This window comes from Podarcis muralis, chromosome 7 (assembly GCF_964188315.1).
Source record: "Podarcis muralis chromosome 7, rPodMur119.hap1.1, whole genome shotgun sequence".
Taxonomy (NCBI): Eukaryota; Metazoa; Chordata; class Lepidosauria; order Squamata; family Lacertidae; genus Podarcis; species Podarcis muralis.
The window spans coordinates 43,981,517-44,004,651 of NC_135661.1; the positions used below are offsets into that span (position 1 = coordinate 43,981,517).

The 23,135-nt window shown below is 52.2% G+C and overlaps 3 protein-coding genes across 19 annotated transcripts in view; 2 read left to right on the forward strand and 1 right to left on the reverse strand.

Annotated features, from left to right (window-relative positions):
- Positions 1-84: 84 nt before the first annotated feature.
- On the forward strand, positions 85-7,202 carry DHODH (dihydroorotate dehydrogenase (quinone)). Of its 7 annotated transcripts, none has more exons than XM_028739871.2 (9): positions 85-1,125; positions 2,297-2,509; positions 2,706-2,905; positions 3,054-3,136; positions 3,555-3,742; positions 4,289-4,402; positions 4,995-5,148; positions 5,237-5,396; positions 6,478-7,202. In XM_028739871.2, exons 1-9 carry the CDS (start codon positions 1,096-1,098, stop codon positions 6,530-6,532), a joined length of 1,197 nt encoding a protein of 398 aa, XP_028595704.2. In that variant the 5' UTR covers positions 85-1,095; the 3' UTR covers positions 6,533-7,202. The 7 variants fall into 7 exon arrangements, 6 of the variants coding, with proteins under 6 accessions (XP_028595704.2, XP_077787767.1, XP_077787766.1 ...); XM_077931641.1 differs by lacking the exon at positions 6,478-7,202 and adding an exon at positions 5,867-6,453; XM_077931639.1 differs by lacking the exons at positions 85-1,125; positions 6,478-7,202 and adding exons at positions 1,304-2,088; positions 5,867-6,456.
- Positions 7,203-8,686: 1,484 nt separating this feature from the next.
- DHX38 (DEAH-box helicase 38) lies at positions 8,687-21,276 on the forward strand. Of its 2 annotated transcripts, XM_028739866.2 has the most exons (26): positions 8,687-9,372; positions 9,515-9,702; positions 9,795-9,911; positions 10,136-10,301; positions 10,428-10,546; positions 10,634-10,710; positions 11,061-11,216; positions 11,338-11,499; positions 11,603-11,710; positions 12,238-12,359; positions 12,462-12,599; positions 12,744-12,930; positions 13,126-13,311; positions 15,725-15,865; positions 15,969-16,079; positions 16,167-16,283; positions 17,148-17,255; positions 17,339-17,451; positions 17,600-17,808; positions 18,394-18,548; positions 18,670-18,825; positions 18,916-19,050; positions 20,025-20,150; positions 20,282-20,377; positions 20,860-20,981; positions 21,075-21,276. In XM_028739866.2, the coding sequence occupies exons 1-26, from the start codon at positions 9,044-9,046 to the stop codon at positions 21,157-21,159; spliced, it is 3,729 nt and encodes a 1,242-aa protein (XP_028595699.2). In that variant the 5' UTR covers positions 8,687-9,043; the 3' UTR covers positions 21,160-21,276. The 2 variants fall into 2 exon arrangements, with proteins under 2 accessions (XP_028595699.2, XP_077787762.1); XM_077931636.1 differs by lacking the exon at positions 21,075-21,276 and having other exon boundaries at positions 20,780-20,916.
- Positions 21,277-21,445: 169 nt separating this feature from the next.
- PMFBP1 (polyamine modulated factor 1 binding protein 1) overlaps positions 21,446-23,135 on the reverse strand; it is a 78,364-nt gene continuing 76,674 nt past the window's right edge. For all 10 annotated transcript variants that reach the window (XM_028739860.2, XM_028739861.2, XM_028739859.2 and 7 more), the window contains 2 exons: positions 22,582-22,652; positions 21,446-21,740 (listed from right to left, as the gene is read on the reverse strand). In XM_028739860.2, coding sequence (XP_028595693.2) covers positions 21,680-21,740; positions 22,582-22,652 — 132 coding nt within the window. In that variant the 3' untranslated portion in view covers positions 21,446-21,679. The remainder of the gene's footprint in view (positions 21,741-22,581; positions 22,653-23,135) is intronic.

The following is a 23,135-nucleotide window of genomic DNA, read 5'->3' on the forward strand; positions in this document are numbered from 1 at the left end:
GAGGGCAGCGTTGGCTCAGAGCCTGGGACCCTGTAGTCTCAGCACCGTCCCGGTCCCAGCGGGGCGATCTCTGCTCGCTCCTCTGCCTGGAGGCCCACAAAGTGCAGAGGGTGGAAAGGAAGGTTATGGGCAGCTCGCCCTTCGCCGCGGCGCTGCTTGCCCAGGGAAATCAAGGGGGCAGCCGGGCAGGTTCTAACAGACAGTGGCAGAGAAAGCGGACTTGGGGAGGATAGAGGACGGAGCACGAGGGCCGAGACCGGGACACTGTCTCTGGCAGGGGGTTTCTAGGGTGATGGTTGCTGCTGCAGCTGCGCTGCACGTGCGAAGTCACCAGAGGGAGGGATCAAGATGCCCCGACGGCTGGGGGGTGGGATCATCTGCAGCAGTTGCCAGATGCTCCCGCGTTGTCTCTTGTGCCTCTTCAGCCAATCAAAGGGAGCTGCTGTTTCTCCCTCTCTCGTTTCATGCTGGCCAACTCCAGGAAGGCGCCCTACGCCTCTGCCTCGGGCAGCCTGGGGAACAGGGGTCCCGGAGATCGGTCCTGCTTGGTTGGCTGGAGGAAGGGACTTGGAGATGATGGCGGTGGGGTAAAGCCCCACCTGCGATTTCTGGGTCGGGAGACGGGTTGTATATGGGGCTGGGGTCCATAAGGACTTTTCGGGCAGCCCATAATATTTCTTCCGTTGTTAATATCATTTTCTTTTCATATCACTCTGCGAAGTCTTAGCACCCGACACAACATTGCGAAAAAAAGATGGGCAACTATTCAAACTGGACCAAAAAGAGCGAAGCTGCATTAAAAGGGTTTTATTTTGCATGGGAAATGCGAGCGGTTTTTAAATACTATAAAACGCAACTTTTCGGTATGCACACGTCTTTCGGCTGCCCCTGAGCGCTCGATCTGCAGCCCTGCTGGGATCATTTCGGGGGGGAAGGCAGAATCTAATCGAGGCTGCCCCTAAACTCGGGAATTGAGAGACTATAAAAGAAGACGGAAGTTTTGCCTCTTGTCTGTTTATAGTGCAGCGCGCTTTGTAGCTCAGTTTCCGGCTCTCTGCCGGAAGTGGAGCCCATGTGCATCCTCCTTTTGCTGCCATGGCGGGAGCTGCGGGCGCGTCGCTCTGGGTGAGGAAGGTCGCACAGTGGGCGGGCGCTGGGCTCAAGGGTGGGCCGTAGCTTCGTGCCAGAGCAGGCATTTTGCAGGTCGAGGTACCCTGTGAAGAAAGAGCCTTTGCTCTGCCGGGGAGAATTTGGAGGGAGGCCCGCCTTTGCCAGACAGCGCGGGCGATACTCGGTGGGCAACTTATTTGTCTCCCGCAGTGCTCTGCGCGCGCGCACCCACCTAGCCACCCGTGTTGCTGGTTTGAAGCAACTAATGGGGAAATGCGGAGTGGATTCTTCTGTCTTGAGGCGGGGCTAGATGCGCTGTAGGACGACATGCAGTCTTGCAGCTGTGGTTGCCTAGAAATAGGATACCAGCCTCCAATTCAAGGGGAAAGTTGCAACTCCTTCACTACCTATGAAAGCGCTTAACTCCTCTTACTGCTAGAAAGGGACTAAGCGAAGTTTGCAGGGCAGGTATCATGCCTTCGAGAGAGGAAGGAGCCGATGCCAGTCAGAGCAAGCAGCCCTGACCTAGGTGGTCCAAAAATCTGTCGGGGGTGGGGGGGGGGGAGCAGCTCCTTGCCGTTCCTTAGTGAACCGTGCAGCTTGAACGTAGTTGCTGGGAGGACTCCAGTGGCCAGCTGTGAGAGCAAACCCTCCTTTGGGGTAGGCTGGAGCAACAGCCAAGGCAAGCAGAGGTTGAGCCGGTGCAGCTTTTGCTGAGCAGCCGTGGTTCTCGTGCCTGCCATGCAGCTGCTGAAGGGCTTGAGGCAGATTCCTCTACCAAAAGGCCTCCTGTCAGATCCGGCCAGTCATTGCCAGGAACCAGTAGTAATTGGAAGCTATGCCTTCCTTGTGTTTTGGCATCTGAAATCCTCCCCTTTTGCCATCCCAGGTAGTACCAGCAGCTCTTCAACAGGATTCCTGCTGCGTTTAGCCCTTTCAGAGTGCCCCATACGGACCAGCTGCTTTCTCAGTTTTAGGGTCAGTATTTATCCCAACTGGGGTGATGAGGCAGGGTAGCTTGGCCAGGTCTAGCCAAAGCCAACTTGGGCTTTAACCCAGATATTCCAGACAGAGTTCTGTGGGTGTGTTAGGGTGGAGCAGGGTGGTAGACCTTCCTCCTCCCGTTCCCCAGGGTTTGGGTGGGCTGTAGGCTTGGGGGTGTCTCTCACTCTCTTTGCTCTCCCAGCGACGCTTTAAGGAGGCAACAGTGATTCTCGGTGGGGGCAGCCTGATCTTCACCTCATACCTGGTGGTCAAGGGAGATGAGCACTTCTACGCTGCGCAGCTGATGCCACTCCTGCAGAGAGTGGTGGGCCCTGAGACGGCCCACAGGCTGGCTGTGCGCTTTGTGGCTCTGGGGATCCTGCCCTGCTCAAGCCAAGCTGACTCGGATGCATTGGTGCGTAAACTATGCAGGTGACTGGCGGCCAGAGGCTGCTGTGCTGCTGCTTTGGGCCCTGCCTCTCATCCTGCTCCCAATCCCTTCCTGTGGGCCTGGCACGCCCTTTCTCTCCTGGGGCAGGATGGGGCCTTGCCTGTCTCTTCTGCTGCCTAAGGCTTTCTGCTGGTTAACAGGTGCTTAATTGGCTCCCCAGGCAGTGGAAGTCTTTGGGCGCCGGTTTCGGAACCCTCTTGGCCTGGCTGCTGGTTTTGACAAGCATGGAGAGGCTGTAGATGGACTCTACAAGATGGGATTTGGCTTTGTGGAGGTGGGGAGTGTCACCCCAGAGCCCCAAGAGGGGAACCCCAGGCCCCGCGTCTTCCGGCTGCCAGAGGACCAGGCCATTATTAACAGGTAGGAGGCTGGAACAGAGGTGGGTGGCGAGGGTGAGCCTTTGACAAGCCTCTCCTGCAGTGGAGGAGGAGGTGATGCATTGGGGAAGGGAGGGGTGGTGGTATTCACCTGAGCTGTATTCACCTGAGCTGTGTCCACCACTTCCTAGGTATGGGTTCAACAGCCACGGGCATGCAGTGGTGGAGCACAGACTTCGAGCCCGACAAGAAACTCAGCGTCAGCTCAGCTCAGGTGAGGTGGCTTGTGTCCTCCCTGCCCATGAGCCATGGAAAATCCCGGCCCCCTTCTTCCCCCCACCCAATTGCTGCTGTGCTAGTACATGTTTGTGGCAGTCAGATCTGGAGAGGAGCTTTCAGGGAACGTGAAGAGTGGCAAGGAGCAAATAATGTTGCAGTTGATTAGTGGAGGATTTCTGGATCCTGCCCTGAACCCTTCCCAGAGCAACTCTGGTCAGGAGCAGTGCCTGCCTGAGTGCCAGTAGCTGCTTCCTTTTGCCCAGCCCTAACAGGCCCCCCGTGGCCCTGTGCTCTCCCTGGGGAAATCTCTTATGTGTCTGCCCCCTCATCAGGGATTCCTCACGTAGTAGTCATCTTTGCTCTGGCCCTCCCTGTCTGACTGGCTTCTGTTTGTGCATCCTCTCCCTTCCTAGCGGGGATGCCTCTTGGAATAAATCTTGGCAAGAACAAGGCCTCTGCAGATGCAGCAGCTGACTATGTGGCAGGTGTGCGTGTGCTGGGCCCGCTGGCTGATTACCTGGTGGTGAATGTTTCCAGCCCCAACACGCCGGGACTGCGGGCCCTTCAAGGCAAAGCGGAGCTGCGCCTCCTGTTGGCCAAGGTGGGTCTCTTGCCCAAGAGCATTACCTGTCCTCTCGGTCCCCTCCAGTAAGCAGCCAGGGCAGCCTCTGACGCACATTTAAGCACCTGCTTTCTGGGCGGAGGGCAGCAGCTGCTTGGAGCAAAGGAGAAGCAGCCTGCTGCTCCCATTTCACATTTATTGAACAGTGCCTGGCAAAGGAAGGCCAGGGCTTTGCTGGTACATTGTTCACAAATCCTACTGCAGGAGTTGAGTGCATGCCTGATTGAGAACCTTGTATAAGTGCGGCAGCCTTGCCTCCAGATGTTGGCGGTGGACCAACAGGAGGCTGCTTCTATCTCGCCCTCCTTCCATACCTGCCCTTTGGATCCTGCTGTTGAGCCTCTCCTGCTCTGCAGAGCTCCGCTTCTGTCCCTAGTTCATAGCAGGGGCAATTCCCCTCTCCTAGGTGTGTTGTGCTGCACTCCATGGCTTGTAATCATGTGCCCTTCTGGGCAGTGTGAAACTTATGCCCTTCTGAGCAGTGTGAACGTGATCTTTGGCCAACGGCTGTGTGCTTCTTGGCAGGTGCTGGCTGAGAGGGACACCTTGGCATGCAAGCACAAGCCGGCTGTACTGGTGAAAATTGCTCCAGATCTCACGGCCCAAGACAAGCAGGACATTGCTAGTGTCGTCTCTGAGGTGATGCAGGGGTGGGTGGGCAGGAGTGGTTCTGTCTGGCTGCTGCCTCAATTATTCCTGGTTGGTTTGGCCTTTTATGCCTTGTTCTAGAGCAGCTCCCTTAAGAGATCACCTTGCCCCATGTGGGCCTCTTTGATCACTTCCATCTGTGGAACTTGCACTTTTACACCTGCCGCTCTGCACTCCTCGCAAGAGCAATCTTGTGAACATAGCAGCACTTGGAACTCCCTGCCTCTTGATGCTGGGCAGGCACCCTCACCACATTGCATTTGGCAAGCATACCCAGACATGTAATTTAGTCACCTATATTGGCTTTAAATATTTATTGAATTTATCATTTTTTTGAATTGAGGTGGCTTTACATACCTTTCCTTTAGGGAACTGTGGATTTCAGCTGTGATTTAGCTTAAGCTATATTTGTATGCTACTTGGGAGATATATAGATTTTTGATCAAGTGGTCTTATGAATTTCCTTTAAATAAAAGTGAGAATGGGGTAGGGCTAGACTTTCAGGGCCACCGCTGTGGGAAGGAGGGCAGCGCATAGGAGGAGGCTGTGGCTCTGAGGCTTGACTGGGCTCCCTTTTTCCCAGTTAGGCGTTGATGGACTGGTGGTCACCAACACCACTGTGAGCCGCCCCAGCACCTTGCGTGCAGCTCTTCGTGGGGAGGCTGGGGGTCTAAGCGGAGCTCCCCTGCGAGAGCTCTCCACTCAGCTGGTCAGCGAGATGTACTCTCTCACCCAAGGTAAGGAGACGGGCTGGAGGGAGGGAGGGGATGTAGGTGGGAGGGACTCCAGAACCCCTCCCACTAGCAGCCTCTTCTTGCCCCCCAGGACGGGTCCCCATCATTGGTGTAGGTGGAGTCTCCAGCGGGCAAGATGCCTTGGACAAGATCCGTGCAGGGGCCTCCTTGGTGCAGATGTACACTGCCCTCACCTACCGTGGGCCACCTGTGGTGGGTGTTGTGAAACAGGAGCTGGAGGCTCTGTTAAGGTGAGTAACAGGCGGGGCCCAGCTCCCAGCTTCTTGATGGCCCAAACTCAGTGTGTGTGTGTGTGTGTGTGTGTGTGTGAGAGAGAGAGAGAGAGAGAGAGAGAGAGAGAGAGAAGGGGTGCACCTAACAGACCCTCAATCCAGCTGTGTTTTGCAGATACATTATGATGTTACTTCAGATTCAAGCAAAGTTGTGCTGATTAGAAAGCACAGCAGAATGAGATTGCTGCCAGCATGAGATTAGGCTGTAGAGGGAGCTGAGCAGACCACAAAACTGTCTGTCTCCCACCTAGGTTTGTCATGCTGGGCTCCTTATTGCATGTATGCTCTCCATTTACACTGCAAGAAGCTGATCCCTGCTACTCTTTACATCAGCTTCAAGTACCTTGTCCTCCTTGCTTGATGTTCTGTGTCTCTCGCTCTGCCTCTTACACCCATTTCTTCTCTTCCTCCCACGTTCTGCATGCCAGCCGGCCTGCCTTTCCTCCAGATCTGCTTCCTAGCCCCTGGCACATCTCCTCTTGGAAGCCCCTGCTGCCGCCTGTTCTTCCACCTGTCCCTTCTCTCCAGTCTCAAACTACCTTCCACTTACACCAAGACAAATTACCTTATCTCCACTACAGTTCTTTTGTGTCATTTTGTGGTCTGTGGAGCCTTGGTGGCTTTGCAGCAGTTGATGTCTGGGACAACAGTAGTCCCCAAACAAGTAAAACAGACCTTGCTTTCTATTCTTTATACCTGTGCATCTGTTGTCTTATCCAAACAATCAAATATGTACTATGTAGAGGATAAAGTGGTCTTGATCCTGTGGGTATTTCACATCCTTGGTTTCCTGTGACTCGCCTGCAGGTCACAAGTCCCCTCCCCACAATGTACAAGGATCTGCTCTACAGGCATAAGCTTTTCTGGTTACCTTTTGTAGTTGGGGAGGGAGATGGGGACCCAAGTGGGGAGCTGGTATCTTAAGCAAATAAGGACTTTGCTTGGGTTGAGGTTTTATCTTTCTAGGCGCCAAGAAGACTGCAGGGCCAGAGACAGCTAGCTGGTCTACTCACTCTGTGCTGTTTTCTTCTGTGTGCAGGGAGCAAGGATTCCAGAGTGTGCAGGATGCTGTGGGTGCAGATCATGGCCTCTGAGGACTCCTGACATGGGCTTAGTGTGACAGCAGGCACTCTGTGGGCACAGAGATGCTTGTTTGCCCAGGTCACCGTGGGAGCATCCAGCATGTTTCTGCTTGTAGTCCTGCTGGCCCCCTCGTCTTCCCCTACATGAGGGCAGGGGGGCTTTCATCAAGATCAGCTGGGTCCATTGTTTTTCCAGCAAGGAACAAAAAAGTGTCTCCCTTAAGAGCTTCACAGTGTACTTCTTAATGCAAACTTTTGCAGTCCAGCAGGTACTAAGTGTCCCTGGAACAGGATGAGCAAACATTGACACAAGTCAAGTAGGCCAGGCTCGGGCTGGCTTCTTTCAACAGAAACTATCAAGTAACACAGAGGATCAGGATCTGTGTGTATCCTCAGCCAGGACAAAGTGAAGGAATTCCCCTCATCTGCTGAGACCCAAGAGTCAGGTCTGCAGTGTAATTCAGTCCCTCTCAGATGGGATTAAGTAAAATGGGAGTATGGCAGAAATATTTTCTGTTTCATCCCAGAGCCCCACTCTTGATCTTAGGACGCTGAAGAGGATGGGGGCACGATCAGCATTGCTCTGAGGGGCTGTGGGATTTTGTTCCCTGCCTTGCCTTCGGCAGGAGGTGGATCTTTTTCTGGGTGGTCTTTCAATAAAGCTTTTGTTTATTTGTTTAAACTTGTTATTTTTATTTAATATTTATTTTTTATGTTTTTATTTATTTATTACAATGCCATATGACAAGTGCATTTCACTTCTTTTATGATTGAGATCAGCATGCAAAAGGTTAAAAACATTGCCAATGGTGGGTGGGACTTCTCTTTAATTATTAAAAGTAAATCTAAAGGAGAGCATATTGTTTCACTTCTACGGCCAGACACAGGCACCTCCCAAGGGTAGAAGTTCTCTCATGGAGAAGGCCCCTGCATCTGCCCTCGGACCCGTGGCTTGAGGAAGAGGTGCCAGCTCTGGGGGTAAATCTGCAGAGTCCTGAGAGCTCTGGTGAGGGGAGAGGGGCATTTTTTGAAGACCCAGTTTGTTTGTCTTTCGGGGGTAAGGGGGTTGTGCCCTGGCACCCAATGCAGGCTTTGCAGCAGTGACTGGGAGGTTATCCTAGGAATTGCACCCATGCAGAATAAAAGGGAGGCAGCTGGACGCAAAAGGCGTCAGACAAACCCCCCGCCCAAGGAGTGACTCGCAAGGCCTCGAACAGCATAAGTTACCCCACCAGACTCTCCAGCCGCGGGAAGAGGGGCTGATTTGTCTCTGGCGTAGGAAGGGCGGGAGGAGGCGGACCTGGGGAAGCCCCGCCCCCGGTCCAAGAGGCTCGTCTGTCGCCGGGGCAACGGGTTATGTCACCCCAGACATAAGAAAGGGTAAGAGCGGCCCTTCTGGTGCGCGGGATTTTCGGGCTCCTGAAAGCCCATCCGGCTGCAATCCGAGCCGCTTTGGGTAGAGAGCGCGGGACTCGCGTTTGCCCCTCTGTTGGCTGCAAGTCTCCTAGACCCGCAGTCTTCCACCTTTTCAGTCTCCAGACCCGCCTTTAACCAAACATGCATTTGGGGACCAATCTTGTAATCGTTTACCACATATTTGCATAGCGGTGGCGCTGCTGTTGCGACCCACCTCGGATCAGGCCGTGACCCACAAGCGGGTCTCGACCCACCACTACTTGGACTAGATGACCCCCGCGGCCCCTTCCGACTCTACTATTCCACGATCTATGGCTGGGGAACTTCCGGCCCAGCAGAGGAGGGATGGACTACAATTCCCATCCTCGCCTTTGGCCACGCTGGCTGCTGGGAGCTCCGCTCTCTAACAGCACCTGGAGGACCATGAGTGTCCCCGCACAGCTCCCCATCCCTGCATTAGCCCCGTTCCCGCCCATGATCTCGAACTGCTTTCGCTGCTGTCTGAGGGAGCGGCATCCCCCTCCTCTTCTGAGGGGAAACTGCTAGTTCTGCCGCCTTCCGCTCCAGCTGTGCGGAAGTCCGGGATCTCCTTGCGCAGTTTCCTGTGGGTGGCTTTTACGTTCCCTCCTCCAGGCGGCTGCAATCCGGAAATCCCGCCTCCGCACAAGGACTCGGTCGGTCGGTCTAGGAGCCGCGCTGCTGCACATTCTATAACGACTCTATGGCGCGGGGAGAGGCCGTCGCAGCTGCCGTCGCGGGGCATTGTGGGGCGGGCAATGGCGGCGCCCGGCAAGCGGAGGGTCAGGCCTTGAAGCGGCGGCCGCGCGGCGGCGGAGGGTGAGGCTGAGGCGGGCAGGGCTCTGTCCCGTCTCTGTCCCGAAGGCGAAGCGAGGCCGGGACAGCGGGTTGGGCGGCGCTGCTGCTTCCGCTGCCGCTTTCAGCGCGGTGTGTCGTCCAGTGGCAGCGCGTCCCGCGGGACTCTGAACGGCCGAGCAGCCCCTCCAGCAGCCCGATTTCCCCCGCCGCCGTTAGGCGCCACCCCCCTTGCCGCCCGGTCCCCGTCCCGCTCACTCGAGTGCCTCCTTGCTCCCCGCAGAGAGCCCTGCAATGGGGGACACCCCGGCGGAAGAGGCGTCGCTGCACCGGCTGGAGGGCCTGGAGCCGGAGACGCAGGTCGGCGGCCTCCTGATCAAGAAGAAAAGCGCCGCCGAGGAGCAGCACGTCTTCAAGATCCCGGCGCCCCGCACCTCCCTGCTTGGTCTGGACCTCCTGGCCGCCCAGAAGCGCCGCGAGCGGGAGGAGAAGGACAACGGGGCTGAGGACCGAAAGAGGTCCCGGGTCTCCTCCTATAAGGACTGGGCTGAGGGCAAGGACGAGGGCGCTGCCGGCGAGGAAGAGGACGGCGACCCAGCTGGGCGCAGCAGCCGCAAGGACAGGTGAGGGGAGGGCTTGGGAAGCTGCTCTTTCTGCAACGGTAGCTGCTTCTTAGGGAAGAAAGCAAGAGCTGAATTTGTTGGGGTGAAAACTTCCCCAGTGGGTGATTACCCCACAGCTCAGCCCTCTTCTTTCACTTTCCAGGCATTACCGCTCAGCTCGTGTGGAGACACCATCTCACACTGGAGGAGTCAGTGAGGAGTTTTGGGAGCGCAGCCGGCAGCGGGAAAGGGAACGTCGTGAGCATGGGGTTTATGCCTCCTCCAAGGAGGAAAAAGAGCGCAAGAGGGACCACGGCCGGGAGCGGGAACATGATCGCAAACGGGACCGAGGTAATTCCTGCTCATGAGTAGCTCCGCCCCCCAGGACTGCCACTGGTCTTTTCACTGGGTGGGCCATGGTTGATCATAGGTTGCCTCCACAGATGAGCGGGACCGAAGTCGACGCAGCAGCAGCAGCCGCTCAGATAGAGAGGCCTCCTCAGAGAGGAGCAGCAGTAGTCGGAAGAACGAACCAGAGAGTCCTCGCAACCGTCCCAAAGGTGCCCTCTCTCTATCTGCCCACTCCACCTGGATGATGGGGAGCATCTGTAGACTGTTGCTGCCTTCTTCCTCTGTGTAGGGGGTTGGATGAGCAACTGCTGGGCTATGCATGGCTGTGGCACATCTTCATGGCAGTTGTGCTGGGACCCTGGGAGCAAAGGTTGCTGGGGTGGCAGAAGGGGGAGCAGTCCAAACCAACTGGTGGTTTCCTTTTTGTGCCTAGATGCAGCTACACCTTCCCGCTCCAGCTGGGAGGAAGACGACAGTGGCTACAACAGTTCACGCCGCTCCCAGTGGGAGTCCCCCTCCCCCACGCCCTCCTACCGGGACTCAGAGAGAAGTCACCGGGGATCTGCCTCCCGGGATAGCGAACGGCGTGATCGTGACCGGTATGGAGGTGCAAATCAGACTTGGGGGTGTGGGGATGAGGCTGATGGATGAAGCATGGCTGGAGCAAGCAGTCCTTGCCCTCTGGGCTATTGCCTTGACTGTGTTTCTCCCGGCTGCTCTCACAGGTCTGTCAGGAGCAAGTACCCAGAGGACACCCCATTGCCAACACCTTCATACAAATACAATGACTGGGCTGACCATCAAAGACACTCTGGTTCAACACCTTGGCTCTCCAGAGGCAGAGGTTAGAGACTGGGAAAGCTGAAGTGGGGGAGGAGGACTTGGCAGTCTGGGGCCAGAATCAGGCCTTCATGATACCTTCCATTCTTAGGAAGGCGTGAAGATGGTGAGGATGGCATTGCTTTTGAAACTGAGGAGGAGCGACAGCAGTGGGAAGATGACCAGCGGGTGAGTGTGCAGCACTCTTTAACAAATGATCCCAAACAGACACCCCCTTACTAGGGTTATTTATCTTCTTCATCTTGTACCTTGGAAAGTGAGGGTGCCCAGAGTTGTTTGGCTCTCTTCGGGGAGAGTTGGAAGTGAAGGAGAAGGGCTTGGTGGTTGTCCCATGTGGGTGTTCTTGGGCTCAGGCCCTGTGTGGGTAATGGCTGTGTTTGGTGGCCATTGAAGACTGCCTTTTCCAAAGTGCCAGCTCAGCTCCAGTGAGGTGTGTCATAATGAACAAGATTGGTGAGAGTGTGTTTCTGGCTTGCATTGCTGAAACTTTCTTCTTGTCCCCCCCACCCCACCCTCAGCAAGCTGACAGGGACTGGTACATGATGGATGAGGGCTACGACGAGTTCCACAATCCCCTGGCTTCTTCATCAGAGGAGTACGTGAGGAAGCGGGAACAGCACCTGCAGAAGCAAAAGCAGAAGCGCATCTCAGCTCAGCGCAGGCAGATAAATGAGGTAGGGGAGTGCTGGAGAGGGTGGTGCCCAGTGGTGGCGAACACATGACCATTGTCACTGGAAGGGCTCCCTTAAAACTGAGGGGCTGCTGAGTGGCCTGGCCTTGTTTTCTGCTTGGTAGGATAATGAGCGCTGGGAGACCAACCGCATGCTGACAAGTGGCGTGGTGCACCGACTGGAGGTGGACGAGGACTTTGAGGAGGATAACGCTGCGAAGGTTCATCTTCTGGTTCACAACCTGGTGCCTCCCTTCCTGGATGGGCGCATTGTCTTCACGAAGCAGGTAGGCCAGACTCTAAACAAGTGGTGGCAGCAAATGGGGAGGGGGGAGTTGAAGTTGGGGCAGGGCTGTTCCTTTGTCCATCACTTTTCTTGCTTCCTTCTAGCCTGAGCCCGTCATCCCCGTCAAGGATGCTACTTCCGACCTGGCGATCATTGCCCGCAAAGGCAGCCAGTTGGTGCGCAAGCATCGCGAACAGAAGGAGCGCAAAAAGGTACACTCCAAGTTTCTGCTGGGTCTCTCTCTCTCTCTCTCTCTCTCTCTCTCTCTCTCTCTCTCTCTCTCTCTCTCCCCCCCCCCCCCCTCTTCTTGTGGGCTTAATCTCCATTGAGTAAGGAAACTTGCCTGCTGGGGGCAAACTGTCTTTCCAAGCAGGAATGTAGCTTCAGCTGCTTGAGACTTTATTTTATGATTGAAAACGTTTCTATTCTACCCTTCGTTACAAAACAACAATAGTCAAGTCCAGAATTGTGCTGGTTTTGCAGGTGTCAGTAAGTTGCAGTTTAGTGGCAAGTTGCAATTTAGTGTTGAGAGGAGGCAGCAGAGAGGCTGCGTTTAACGGGCAGGTGTGGCTACCATTCAGAGCAGGGATGAGTGAACTATAGGACAACCCACACTGCTTGTAGCATGCCAAAGTCTGAATAGTTTTCATGGATATCTCTCTCTCTCTCTCTCTCTCTCTCTCTCTCTCTCTCTCTCTCTCTCTGTGTGTGTGTGTGTGTGTGGTTACTGTCATTTCAGGCCCAGCACAAGCATTGGGAGTTGGCAGGCACCAAACTGGGGAACATCATGGGCATCAAGAAGGAGGAAGAGGAAGAGGGTTCCAACCAAAAATTGGCAGAGGATGGCACTGTGGATTACAGGTAGGGGCCTCGCCTGCTGCAGGATGACAGCAGCAAGTAGGGCTTCCAAGGGAGGATGGGCCTTGTGAGGCGATAACCACAACACCTGAACTCTCCTTTCAGGACAGAACAGAAATTTGCTGATCACATGAAGGAGAAGAGTGAAGCGAGCAGTGAGTTTGCCAAGAAGAAGTCAATTGTGGAGCAGAGGCAGTATCTGCCCATCTTTGCTGTGCAGCAGGAACTGCTGACAGTCATTAGGTGAGACCTTTCCCCAGCCCCTTGCCCTCAGCCTCAGCAGCAACTTCTCTCTGCTTTACTGGGTGGGCAGAGACCTCAGGGTCCAGGCGAGGGGCCTAACTTTGGGGAGCTGGTGACAGAACCTGTCTCTTCTTCTTCTTGCAGGGACAACAGCATTGTGATTGTGGTGGGGGAGACAGGCAGCGGGAAAACCACACAATTGACACAGTACCTGCACGAGGACAGCTATACGGACTATGGCTTGATTGGCTGCACACAGCCCCGCCGGGTGGCAGCAATGTCAGTGGCCAAGCGTGTCAGTGAGGAGATGAGCGTGAGCCTTGGTGAGGAGGTGAGCACAGAAGGGCAGAGGGGGGAGGGGGCCAGTAGGAAGCACCTGTATTGGCAGTGCTGGGGGGTGAGGGTTTGGCTCAGCCTCAGGTAAGATGGTCCCTCATAACGGTATCCGTGGCGTGATGTGCTCTGCTTGTTGTCTTTTGTTAAGTTCTTCTCACATATTTCTCTCCCTGCCCCCGATATCTCTCAGGTGGGCTATGCCATCCGCTTTGAGGATTGCACTTCAGAGAACACTGTGATCAAGTACATGACGGATGGGATCCTGCTGCGTGAGTCTTTGCGCGAAGCCGACCTTGACCATTATAGTGCTATTATTATGGATGAAGCGCATGAACGCTCCCTCAACACAGACGTTCTCTTCGGCCTCCTGCGTGAGGTCAGTACTTGCTTGGTGGGACTGTGGGTGGATTCACTTAGACTTTAGTTGCTTATACAGTGCAATGCTTATACAGTGCAATACAGTGCAGAAAAAAGCCAAGAGAGTCTTAGGGCACCTTTAGCACCTTTATTATGGCACAATAAGCTGTCATGGACTCATCTCACATCAGATGAATGAAGTGTTATCCTTGTGAGATGACCTTACCTCATAGGTGTCTACTTGACTGCTTTGATGTATGGAATGGGTGCTATTACAGCTGCCACACAATACTCATTCCACACTTGTAAAGAATCAAATATTTTAGTGTGGTAGCACCTACAATTTGGAACTCTCTGCCTATTGGCATCCAGCAGGCACCTTTGCTGTACTCTTTCTGGGACCTGCTTAAAACATTTTTGTTTAGGCAAGCCTATCCAGGCACGTATATTTTGTCATGTGTTACTCTCTTTTTGCTTTGCTGCTGATGTTAGTCGCCATTTAAATGTTTTATCTGCTTGTTCTTAATTATTTTTATTTATCGTAAGCCTCTTGGAGGTTCTGTTGCAACCAAGCAGTATACAGTATATACCTTGGAAGCTGAATGGAATCCATTCCGGAAGTCTGTTTGACTTTCAAAATGTTTGGAAACGAAGGCGCGGCTTCCAGTTGGCTGCAGGAAGCTCCTGCAGCCAATCGGAAGCTGCGGAAGTCATGTCGGACGTTCGGGTCCAAAGAACGTTTGCAAACTAGAACACTCACTTCCAGGTTTGCAGCTTTTGGGAGCCAAAATGTTCGAATTGCAAGGCGTTCGGGATCCAAGGTTCAACTGTATAAGTTTTGTTAAATAAAAATAATAATTTAAAAATTCTGATCCACAGCTATAGTAGAAACACATGGTTTGCAAGGGAGGGGTATTGTAAGCAGTGTGAAAATGAAGTGAAATACAGAAAAGGCAGTTGCAAGTACCTAATTAATTCACATTTATAATCCAATTAATACATAAAATGGGTTAAAAATGCTTCGTCTTGGTTCAGCCCAGGAGTTATAGTACTGGATCTTTTTGCCATTTGTGTTGAGACTTGCCTGTTTATCCTATGTAGAATTCAGAAGGGCTTCTCTGGCAGGTGATGAACATGGATCACATTTTTAAAAATTGTTTTTTATTGAAAGATTTTCACGGATAACAAAGGTACATATAGCACCTCTGTTTTCAGTTCATAGAGTTTTTTCTACAGTTGTTACATTTGGTGAGAGATACTGCTATCGTACGCATTGTGAGTGTGGGGTGGGGAAGAGGTGAGGGAGAGAAGGGGGTAGTGTTATTTCCTTCTTTTGCAAAGTGTACATGTCGAGTTTTGTGTCGGCATCACATGGATAGGTTCTTTATCTATCTATTTATTTATTTATTTTCATTGATGGTGCAGGAGATTGAGGAGCCCAGAGCATTGTTGGTTGCTTTAGGTTGGCTGTAGTGAATTTTGTTCCTGTGTGTGAGGGGCTGGGAGTTGTTGGGTAAAATTAGCCATATCAATTTCTGTGCTGTCGGGGGGGGGGCGTTTATGTTGTTGTCTTATGTCAGGGAGGGGGCGGTTATGTAGTTGTCGTATTGGCCTGTGTATGTAATAAAGGGAAAACACACCAGGATGAAGGCATCCTCTTTTGTATGTCCCTGTGCTAATTTCAGTTTGTTGCTTAGCTTTTCTAGTGCGGCTGTTTCCCATACAGTTTGGTATCAGTGGTTCATGTTCACTCCTGACATGTCTCTCCAGTGTTTATTTTTGATGCTCCTAGCTGCTGACAGTAGGTGGCATAGATCACATTTGAAGTGAGCAGGTGAATGAATGCCTGTTGGGGTGATGTTTTCAGGTTGCCCTAGTAGTGCCAGAATAAACATGGGGACAGAGTTGGCACTGCGGTCTGCTTTGGAGAAAACAAAAAGGAATAAAGGGACACAATTTTTACATAATAAAAGCAATGTTCAAAAGTTGGTGGGAAATTGTTTTAGCCTCCCAAGAAACAATTTATACGCGACCTGAGAGTGGCCATTGTGGAGCAGAGAGAGGGAGCCTGTGATGTAAAGCTGCTGAATTGCAATACAGTAAGAGGTTTGCTGTTCTCACTTGTTGATGGAACTGAGACAAAGCCTGTCGTTTGTGCCCATTGCCCCTATGTCACTCAGGCAGCTCTTCTTGCCTTTCGTAACAAGGAAGCAGAGTTTTGACACAGAGCACCATGCAGCCAAATACAATCCCTTTGTTACAAGAAGGAATATTTCTCTTTGTTTCTCTCCATCTGAGAGGGGGATGAAATGGGCTACTTCTGCATCCAATGTTTGGAAAGATATGCCATGTGATGCTTCTCCCTTGCTCTGTGGGTAGGTGAGTCTTCCCATCTTTCCTTTTGTGACACCTGCCCTCTTTTCCTCCTACAGGTTGTGGCCCGGCGCTCAGACCTGAAGCTGATTGTTACTTCAGCCACCATGGATGCAGAGAAGTTTGCTGCTTTCTTTGGGAATGTGCCCATTTTCCACATTCCAGGTCGCACCTTTCCTGTTGATGTCCTCTTCAGTAAGGTATGTAGAGATCGGAGCAGGGATTTGTCTGCTTTTTACTTTCTGGGAGGGTTGTGGACCGTGGCCGGGAGGGTGTGTTAAGTCTCTTCCCTCTCTCTTTCAGACCCCGCAAGAAGACTATGTGGAAGCAGCCGTGAAACAGGCCTTGCAAGTCCACCTCTCAAGTGCCCCAGGGGATATTCTGATCTTCATGCCAGGCCAGGAGGACATTGAGGTGCATATTGTTGAGTGAAAGAACCCCTGAGTTGCCAGCCCTGCCCTCTCGCCTGCATGCAATTCACTCTCACCTTCCTTATCACAGGTCACATCAGAACAGATTGTGGAGCACCTGGAGGAGCTGGAGAATGCACCTGCCCTGGCTGTCTTGCCCATCTACTCCCAGTTGCCATCTGATCTGCAGGCCAAGATTTTCCAGAAGGTATTGAACTGGGGTGTGTGTGTGTGTGTGTGTGTGTGTGAGAGAGAGAGAGAGAGAGAGAGAGAGAGAGAGATATTTCCCTTCTGTGCTTGAAGAGCAGGGGCTGGTGTGTGTTTCTGTGGGGAGAAGAATTGCACCTGCCCCTAAGCTTGTTGCTTGATCTTTTGTCTTCTGCATTACATGAGTTGGAAGGCTTGGTTGGGAACTGCTGCTGTTTTTTGTACGGGGGCTTCTTGCCATGTGTTTTCTAACACATAGCAGAGGAAGGCTGTCTTATTTGGGATGTGTGTTGTTGTGTCCCATCAAGGAAGTTTCAGGACTTTGTTCTGCTATGTTAGGTGTGAGCCCTGAAAGTTTGTATCGGGTCAGCCCAAGCACAAGGAGAGAGGTAGTGGAGTTGCAATGCAGTTGCCAGTTTTCCTGAAGCAACATCGGTGTCTTGAGGCAACTGGTTCCAAAGCATCATGGAAAGTAGAGTGCTATCAATGAACAGCCAGGAGCAGTTAGAACTGGAATTAGGCCTGGAACCTGGGCAGCTTCAGACTGGAGTCATGGAAGAGCAGGTCAAAGGCCGTAGAGCAGAGCATTGAACATTGAACATGCACCAAGGGAGTGAAAAGAACAGGTGAAAACCTGAATGAAACCAGACTTGAAGAGTCTTGTAGACAGTGGGGCATCAGCACCCAGTATTATGCACCAGTGGATAAGACCAGGCAGGAGACTTTGACCCTTGGGTGGTGCTGACCTGAGAGGCTTGCTAAAGTGGAGAGCTAGAGAGTTCAAAGCGTTTAGCTCAAATTGCTTCCCTTGGCCTGGGAGGAGATGGAAGTTACCTTCTGCAATTGACACCTGTGTTTCTGGCAGGCACCAGATGGCGTTCGGAAGTGCATTGTGGCCACCAACATTGCAGAGACCTCGCTGACAGTGGACGGGATCATGTTTGTGATTGACTCTGGCTACTGCAAGCTGAAGGTGAAGCGGGTTGGGTTGTGCAGAGCTCTGTAGCCTGCAGGTTTAGGCTGAAACCGTGGCTCATCTTCCCTCTTTTGCCCCAGGTCTTCAACCCACGAATTGGCATGGATGCATTGCAGATCTACCCAATCAGCCAGGCCAACGCAAACCAGCGCTCGGGCCGAGCTGGAAGGACGGGCCCAGGTCAGTGTTTCAGGTAGGAACTGTGTGTGTGAGCCATCCCTCCTGCCAACGTTGGGTGGGAGCTGCAGGGGTGTGTCTTTGACTACGGAAGTTAACTTTGCTGGGGTGGCAGGTCTCCCAGGGCTGTCCCCATCTGAGCAGCTGTTTTCTCTCCTGGACAGGCTGTACACCCAGAGTGCATACAAGAATGAACTACTGACAACCACAGTCCCAGAGATTCAGCGCACCAACTTGGCCAATGTAGTGCTGCTCCTCAAGTCCTTGGGTGTGCAGGACCTGCTGCAGTTCCACTTCATGGACCCCCCTCCTGAAGACAATATGCTAAACTCCATGTACCAGTTGTGGATCCTTGGGGCACTAGACAACACAGGTAGAGGGGGCAACCTGGTGAGGTGATGTGGTGTGGCATAGCTGGGAGGCCTGTCTCTTTTTTAAAAAAAATATTTTTTATTGAATTTAACATATAAATTATAAAATGTACCACAAAACTTATCACTTATACAATCTTTTTAGACTTCCATCAGCACTTCTGATGATCCGTTTTAACCACTTATGCATTTCTTAACTTTATATTGCCTTTACATCTCTTAACAAATCATCCTTCCCCTTCTCCATTTTTGCAATACTTCCAATAATACTCCTCACAAAACTTATTGCAAACCTACAAACATCGTCTGATCTTCACAAATACTTTTCAAATAGTCCATAAATTTACTCCAGTCTTCCGTGAATTTCTGGTCCCGCTGGTTTCGAATCCTTCCTGTTAGTTTATCTAGTTCTGCATAGTCCATTAACTTCATCCTCCATTCTTCAATCGTCGGTAATTCTTCTTGCTTCCATTTTTGGGCCAGTAATATTCTTGCTGCTGTTATTGCATATAAAAAGAGCTTACATTCCTTTCTATTTATATCACTCAGCTGGGAGGCCTGTCTCATTAGTGCTGCCTTCCCTTTAGGTGGGTTGACATCCACGGGGCGTCTGATGGTCGAGTTCCCCCTTGATCCGGCTCTCTCCAAGATGCTGATCGTTTCCTGTGACATGGGCTGCAGCTCGGAGATCCTGCTGATTGTCTCCATGCTCTCTGTTCCAGCCATTTTCTACCGGCCCAAGGTGAGCCTGATCTCAAAGCGGGGAAGGGGCTGGGCAGTTCCTGGGACCTTAGCAACCGCCAGGCCGCATTGCCACCTCCTTCCCTCCTCCTCTCTTCACCTTCCTGTTGGCTTCCCTGCAGGGCCGGGAGGAAGAGAGTGACCAGGTGCGGGAGAAGTTTGCTGTTCCTGAGAGTGATCACTTGACTTACCTGAACGTTTACCTGCAATGGAAGAACAACAGCTACTCTACGCTTTGGTGCAACGAGCACTTTATCCATGCCAAGGCCATGCGCAAGGTGCCTGCTGGGAGAGGGGGAAAGTGGGGTTGGCAAGGACCTGAAGGGGGCTGTGGGCTCCAGGCTTGACGGCTTTTGCTGCTCTTCCAGGTGCGAGAGGTGCGAGCACAGCTGAAGGACATTATGGTGCAGCAACGCATGAGCCTGGCATCCTGTGGCACTGACTGGGATATTGTTCGCAAGTGCATCTGTGCTGCCTACTTTCACCAGGCTGCCAAACTGAAGGTGAGCAAGAACTTGCACCGGGGTGTGTTTTGGGTTGGGTAGGTAGACAAGTGAGTGGGTATACGGAACATCGTGCTCCCTGTTGCAAACAATGGCGCTACCCAGAGGAGTTTTTTAATCTGTGCTTCAAAGCCAACCCCCCCCCCCCCCATTTATCTTCCCTCTTGGTTCTACCTGAGTTCAGCTTCAGTACCTCTTCCTGAAATCAGTCACTCCTGCTATGGATTTGATGTAGGGACTCCTAAGAGCCAATCTTCTGCTCCAGCCGACAAGGCATCCCTGGCTATGTTATCCCTTTCCTTATTCCTGTATAGTTGATCTCACTACTTATTGCCCCTTCTAGCTCAGCAGTGGTTTCTCCCTAGCTGGGTTTCTGTCTGTTGAAAGGCTGCTTCTTGATTGTCTAGAGCAGCGGTGGGGGGAAACCACCAGTCTGATTCAGACCAGCAAAGAAGTCTAGCCTTTCACACTTTTCCATTAGTTGGTTTGGAAGCCTCCTTTTACTATTGTGCCCCTAACCCTTTTAAAGCCCTTTCCCCTTTCCTTCTGCTTCATTCCCCCCGCCCCGACCTGGTTCTGTCATTTATAAGATGCTGGGGGGGGGGGCAGCATCTTCATGGTAGAGTGCCTGCTTTTGATGGAGATGCTCCTTGGCTTACTCCCCAGCAAACACGAATCAGGTAGCAGGTGGTGTGAAATATCTTTTAGGGAGGATAAAGGTATATGTTATGAAGGCTAACACTCCCACCAGCATCGGAGGTGGTTTGCCACAGACTCATTGTTGCTGGAACTGTGAGTGGGAGGAGTTGGTGTTGTGCTTGGGTCCCACTTCCAATCTGATCAGCCGCTATGAGAACAGGATGCTGGACTACCTAAGCACCCTTAGACTGATTTAGCTGCCTCAGTTGTGCCAGGGCAGAGCCTGTGGGTGGTTGTGCTGGGACTGTGCTGACCATGCTCCTTCTTTGCTTCAGGGGATTGGCGAGTATGTCAATGTCCGTACTGGAATGCCCTGCCACCTGCATCCAACCAGCTCACTCTTTGGCATGGGCTACACACCTGATTACATTGTCTACCATGAGCTTGTAATGACCACTAAGGTGAGTGGGGGGGGGGGGGGCTGCCTGTAACGCCGTTAGCTCTGCTGTGGTCTTTCTTTCTAGTCATTGGAGGGTGGGTGTCTCTCAGCTTCCCCATGGGCTGACCAACCCTCCTGTCTATCCCCCTACAGGAGTACATGCAGTGTGTCACAGCAGTGGATGGTGAATGGCTGGCTGAATTGGGACCCATGTTCTACAGCATCAAACATGCTGGCAAGTCTCGTCAGGTAAGGGATTTGAGCTGGAGCTGCTGGTGGCTGCAGAACCAGTCCTCCTGTTTTGTAGCTGCTCTCAAGGTTGGTGTTTTTTTCTGCTGCTGTAATGCTGAGGAGCAGACTGAGCTTGGCTCCCTCCTTCCTTAAGTAGTGGATGGGGTGAAGAGCTTTCAAGGGGGCTGTTCCTCTGTGTACCCATAGCTAAACTTGTCCTGTATAGCAGGGAGGGGCAAAAGGCATATTGTGGCTTCCCTAAGGCTGCCTGGCCAGTTTCCGCAAAGGAGCACTGACCTTAAGTCTACTCCAGGAAAGCATGTCATGGGCTCTCCTAACTCAGGCTAGCGTAGCTGTTCCTTAAGTGTTGGGGTATCCTGAGTGTGCACTCTTGCTTTGTCAATTTGAAACATATTCCAGTAAAAAAGAGTGCTACGTCGGAAGGGTGAGGTCAGCTCCTGCCTGCTTCAGTTGCATTCAGTCTGCTTGCTCTGCCCCAGGAGAGCCGCCGAAGGGCCAAAGAGGAAGCTTCAGCCATGGAGGAGGAGATGGCTCTGGCCGAAGAGCAGCTGCGTGCCCGCCGAGAGGAGCAAGAGCGCCGCAACCCGGTGGGCAGCGTCAGGTATGCTTCTTTCAGTAGGGGTGGGTAAAGAGGAGGGTGCGTGCTTGGGCCAAGCAGTGTGAGCCTGACATCTCCTTCCTCCCCTCCCTGTAGGTCCACCAAGATCTACACGCCAGGACGCAAGGAGCAAGGCCAGCCTGCCACCCCACGCCACACACCAGCTCGCTTTGGTCTGTAACCCCTGCTCTCCCAGCTCTGTACAGAAGATCCTGCTGTGCTTAGTTGGGCAGAGCCCACCTTGGATGGACATGGAAAAAATAATTTTATTGTTTATATAAATGTTGCTGCTTCCTGACCTGATTTTGAGCAGTTGCTTTTGTTTGGCCTCTTCCTTGGTGCAAGGTGTGTTTGGGGTGTACCTGTGGGCAGCCCTACCCTCCCTCGGCCCATGAATGGGCTGTAAGACATCCTGCTTTCTGCCACCTGCCTCCCTTTTGCCTTATACACACTCACAGCACGACATGTGGTTTTTTGGGGAAAGTGGCTCAGCACTTCCCCATTTATTAGCTTAGTATCTGCACAAGTTCTTTTTTTCTTTCTTCTTCTGCGTAAGAAGTCACATGATTAGTCGACCGGCCGGTCCCCATCCAAATATTCACTGGAGCCTGGCGCGACAGGCACCAAGGTGTGTCCTCTGCTGGGCAGGGAGGGGGCCAGCATGTGTGGCGAAGAATAGGTATCCAGCAGCCGTGGTGGGGCTAGGACAGGTTCCACTTTGTAGCCAGCACTTTGCTTTGTTTCCGGCTCAAGCAGTGAGAGCTGCAAATGGTAATAATGATGATGATTTGGGGTGGGTGGGGGAGGTGCAGCAGGAATGGCTTTCTACATCCATGCTGCTTGACTTGACTAACAATTTTCTACGGGAGACTGAAAATAAGATGGCATATATTTGAATGCCATTACTTCGAGTGTGGAAATGGCTTCTGTACACCCAAGGACTAAAGTCAGTTCTAGACATAATGTTGGATAAAGAGTTTATTTAAATACTTTCCCCTCCCAATATTGGTATGTAACTCCATTAGAGGTCGGTTGGGGAACTGTGGCCTGGTCTGCTACCAGCCCCTGGCTTTAAGCATGTGGCCCTCTGGATGATGATAGATTCCATCAGCCCCAGCCACTATTGCCAGGAGTGAGGGGAGCCAGAACTTCACAATAGCCAGAGGACTACAAGCTCCCCACCCTTGCAGGAAAGCTGGGGGGGGGGGAGGCAAATGCCCAGGGCCCATCTCGCTGGCTGCTGGAAAAAGATTGCTGTATATCAGAACCCCATAGTCTGCTATACCAGGCAGTTCCTTACAGAGGCTTCACCACACTGTGCTTTTGCAGGCTTTTCAGAGGTTTCTGGTGCCTTGTGTAGGGTGCTATGATGCCCCAGCCTGCATGTGTGAGCCGAGAAAATAACCTTTTAAGCCAAGCTTGTGCAAAGTGCCTTCCTGCCATCCTACCTTGCCTCAAAAGATTGGTCCAGGCAGTCCCTGGCTTGGAAGTTAACTCATGTCACTGAAGGAGGCTGTGAGTCAGAAAGTCCCCTGAAGGCAGGGAAGCTCCTTGGTGCTGGCATTGTCCAAGGGGAGGAGTGGGGGAGAACAGAAGGACTTACTCATCCGCTGGGAACGTAGGCCAAGGCTGTGGTAGTACAGCACCTGGGTCCAAATCACTGCTGTGGAAAGCCTGCAACGAGAAAGAGGAGACTTTGTGTGTGTGTGTGTTATTTCCCTTAAGATTTCATTAAGGCTTTTTTTGTAATATACAATACAATACAAAATGAACAAAAATGAAAAGAGAAAGAATAATCTCAATAATGTCCCAGAGTAGAAGACAACAAGGAAAACAAAAGGAAAAAAGAGGAAGGAATATAAAAGGAAGAGAGATGTGAAAGGGACTTCTGATTTTCTGTCTCTGCCAGCTCAGGATGTCCATGGCTTCATTCCATTCCTTCAACATCATAACTCGTGCCATTTGGGTGTTTCATTCCTCTAGACACTGGTGCAAAGGACTTCTCCATTTCATTATCTGCTACCTCCAACTCTACGATTTCACTCTCCTGTTCTGGAAATCCTTTTTTGATATTGTTCACCAAAGTCTCTGTGCCCTCTTTAATACCATTTTCCATTTCATCCTTCTCTGGTCCATTTTCATTCACCATTTTATCAA